The 2,989-nt window shown below is 35.0% G+C and overlaps 1 protein-coding gene across 1 annotated transcript; it reads right to left on the bottom strand.

Annotated features, from left to right (window-relative positions):
- Positions 1-333: 333 nt before the first annotated feature.
- On the bottom strand, positions 334-2,397 carry LOC118051434 (histidine-containing phosphotransfer protein 1). Its single transcript, XM_035062078.2, has 6 exons — positions 1,964-2,397; positions 1,678-1,808; positions 1,495-1,563; positions 973-1,044; positions 768-840; positions 334-672 (listed from the first exon to the last, which is right to left on the bottom strand). The coding sequence occupies exons 1-6, from the start codon at positions 2,024-2,026 to the stop codon at positions 622-624; spliced, it is 459 nt and encodes a 152-aa protein (XP_034917969.1). The 5' UTR covers positions 2,027-2,397; the 3' UTR covers positions 334-621.
- Between the last annotated feature and the right edge of the window lie 592 nt (positions 2,398-2,989).

The raw sequence follows: 2,989 nt of genomic DNA, 5'->3' as shown, positions 1-2,989 counted from the left end.
AAACATTCCCTTCCATTACTTACCTTTGCTAACCCTACCCTTCTTCCATCCAAACATAATGTGTACAAATTACAACTCAGTTTTGCAACAATGCATCTCTATCTACCTTTAAACTGCAGTTCGTCCATAGGCTTTCAAAGTTCAACGGAAGAATGAAACAAATTGAGGAGCATAGAGGTTCTTCTTTACTGTTGAAGAAAATTAAGTTCTCTAGATGCTATCTTAAAGTCTTTTTTCCATTATTGATCTGCATCTCCTTTCCTTCCTTTTTTTTTTTTAACGTAACAAAGATGATTTAAACTTGAGTCCTGATCGTCATGGTGGGAAGAGTACCACTAGATTAGATGGCCATTAGTAATAATATACCATTCTTTAAGCAGAAAGAAGAGCAATAATCAACGAAGTACTGGTTTATTCACATTCTTCATCATTGCTCAGGCGTTGGATATACTACAAACTTAAGCTAAAATAATTTGAACTGTTCAGAGCTTAATCACACAACAGGAAATGTGGAAAGAAAGTAGAGCAATGAAGAAAGAGAACAAAAGCTTCTCTACATGTCCAAAATCCCACTTTACTAGCTGTCTCTAGCTATGATCTTCTGCAAAGATTTTCACATCATCACATTGGCCAAGGAATTGACCCTCCTGCTGCCAAAACCTGTTGCTCAAGCTGCAATCATACAAATATAAATCAGTTGCTTGTGAAACAATGTTCATTCTTAACAAGTTAAATTCTTTCTCCCTTTTTCTCTTATTTCCTCTTACCTTGAACAGAGTTTCAAGCTTAGTTTTCACCAGGGAGTACTCATTCTTCACTTGCTGGAGACATTTTTGACACCTACACCACACCCAATTTGACACCAGAAACATGAAACAGTGGATAACAATACTTTTTTAAGATTGAAACTAACAATTTGTGGGGTAAAGCTACACCGAAACAATCTGAAATATTAGTTGAAAATAAACTTACCCTTCAATATTTCGCTCCTCGCAGTAGTTGCGGAAGGCAATGCAGACTTTCTGAACTCTTTGAACCCCAATGCTGTTATTTCAAGACCTCTTTTAATGGTATATACGAGATGGAAGAGATATAAAAGAAAAAAAAATTCCCATGATATATAGCCAAAATTGGTGTGGTGCAACAATGTTATATAGCCATCACCCAAATTTTTAGGATCAATTAACCATGAATAAAACAAAGTTGAGAAGTAAAACTGAACATTGCATAGACAACTACACTGATTTGAAATTTGAGTGTAAAACTCTTTAGCCAGCAGTACTGCCAATGGTGAGTCATTTGCTTCAAGAAAGCGACAAGTTTTGTGTTACAAATTTGACTTTAAGCTCCGAAACCATAACAGTAACAGTCAAAATCTGTTATATGTGCTGGTTGACATTGTTGGAGAAAGTGGAAACAAATTTCATCCACTGAAGGAAAAAAAAAAAAAAAAAACCCTTAAGCTTCCAGTTAAACAAGGTGATTGGAGATCACCTGGAGCTGCTGCCCTTCAACTGGTGAACATGAGCATCAATTTTTCTGTAATCTATACTTTGCTGCTCTCTATTCAATACCAAAAATAATTACATTAGGACAGTGGAATCTACCAAGATATTTAACACAAAATAAAGAAGAAAAAGAAATGTTATAGGAGAACTACAGAGTAAAAATTCTCACAAATCTTTGGCTAGCTCATTGAGAAGCTTTTCAGAGTCTTCAAAGAAAAGAGTCACCAGTTCAACTACAAAATCTGGGTTGCTCTCATCTTGAAGTTGCTGAAGTTGGTTAAACTGCTCATCCAAAAATCCCTTCACACACACAAAGAACTCATCATCAACCAGCCAGAGAAAGACCAAGCAATGTAGAAACAAAAACAAAAACAAAACAAAACCTAAGCATATCTTCTGCTTCTCTTCAAGACATATCTACAGTAATGTTAACATATTGCAAGTTATGCACTGACCTCATTAAACAGTTGGCCTGCGTAGTCGACTAACTGCCTTTGCAACTGAACCACACTATCCATTGTTAGCTTTTCTCAAGTTCTTTGCTAGCTAAGTTACTTTGCAGATCTTCTAGCGTGTAGAACTAGATGAAGTGCATTAATTTCTTTGAAAAAGTTTAAAAGCAAGAAAAGGGTCTTTGTAGCTAAAGATTCTTTCTTGCTTTTATAGTAGAGAGTAGACCGCTATAATGAGGATGTGAAGTTACTCTTCTTAGTATTATTGGTCTTTTACTTTCCCTCCCTTCTCTCTGGGTTTGTGTGTTTTTTGTTTTCTTTCTTCCCTCTCAACTCGATGCATTCTTTCTTTTATTTACAGGTTTTGTACTGTGTTTACGTTCACTTTAAAAATACATTAAATTAATATTTACTCCACTCGAAGATCACTCTGCACACAGAAATTTATTTATTACGATAATTTTATGTTTTTAGCTAAACTTGATCAAAAATCAGATAGGAATTAACCTGATTAAATTTTAATTACTTGAGAAATTAATTTATAGCCGGATCAAAATTTATTTTAACTTTATTGTTTTAAAATAATACCATTTAGATTAACCTAAATCAATTTAAATTAATCCATTTAACCAGCAACCTCTAAGTTCCAGGTCAGGCGAGTTTAATAATTTTGAGTGATGGGCTCTCCCGTGAACATATGGTGTTTTGTCTTGACACTCCATTGAAAATGAAAATGATGGTGAATTAAAAACTCGGACCACCTTGGCTTCATATCCAACCAAACTATGCATACTGTACATTGATTATTTTCAATGAGCAACTATCACTGTACACCGAACCATGTGACTGCGACCAATGCTCAAATGGGTCAGGTTCCAGGTCGGCTAATCACCACGTCAACCGGCTAGACCGGAACAAGTTTAATAACCATGGGCAAAACTTTTTTTCTTTATTTAATTTTTTTTCTTCCTTTTAGCACTGCATGAGAATTCTGAAATTCAAGTACATGCAAGAAACAACGAACCTGAA

This window comes from Populus alba, chromosome 5 (assembly GCF_005239225.2).
Source record: "Populus alba chromosome 5, ASM523922v2, whole genome shotgun sequence".
NCBI lineage: Eukaryota > Viridiplantae > Streptophyta > Magnoliopsida > Malpighiales > Salicaceae > Populus > Populus alba.
Note: the sequence above shows the minus strand (reverse complement) of the source record. Positions and strands in the feature narration are given on the sequence as shown.

Coding starts and splice junctions, on each gene's coding strand:
- LOC118051434 (XM_035062078.2), bottom strand. CDS start 2,026: ATGGATAGTGTGGTTCAGTTGCAAAGGCAGTTAGTCGACTACGCAGGC. Junction 1,564..1,677: donor AATGAGCTAGCCAAAGATTT/GTGAGAATTTTT, acceptor GGTATTGAATAG/AGAGCAGCAAAGTATAGATT. Junction 673..767: donor AGCTTGAAACTCTGTTCAAG/GTAAGAGGAAAT, acceptor GTATGATTGCAG/CTTGAGCAACAGGTTTTGGC.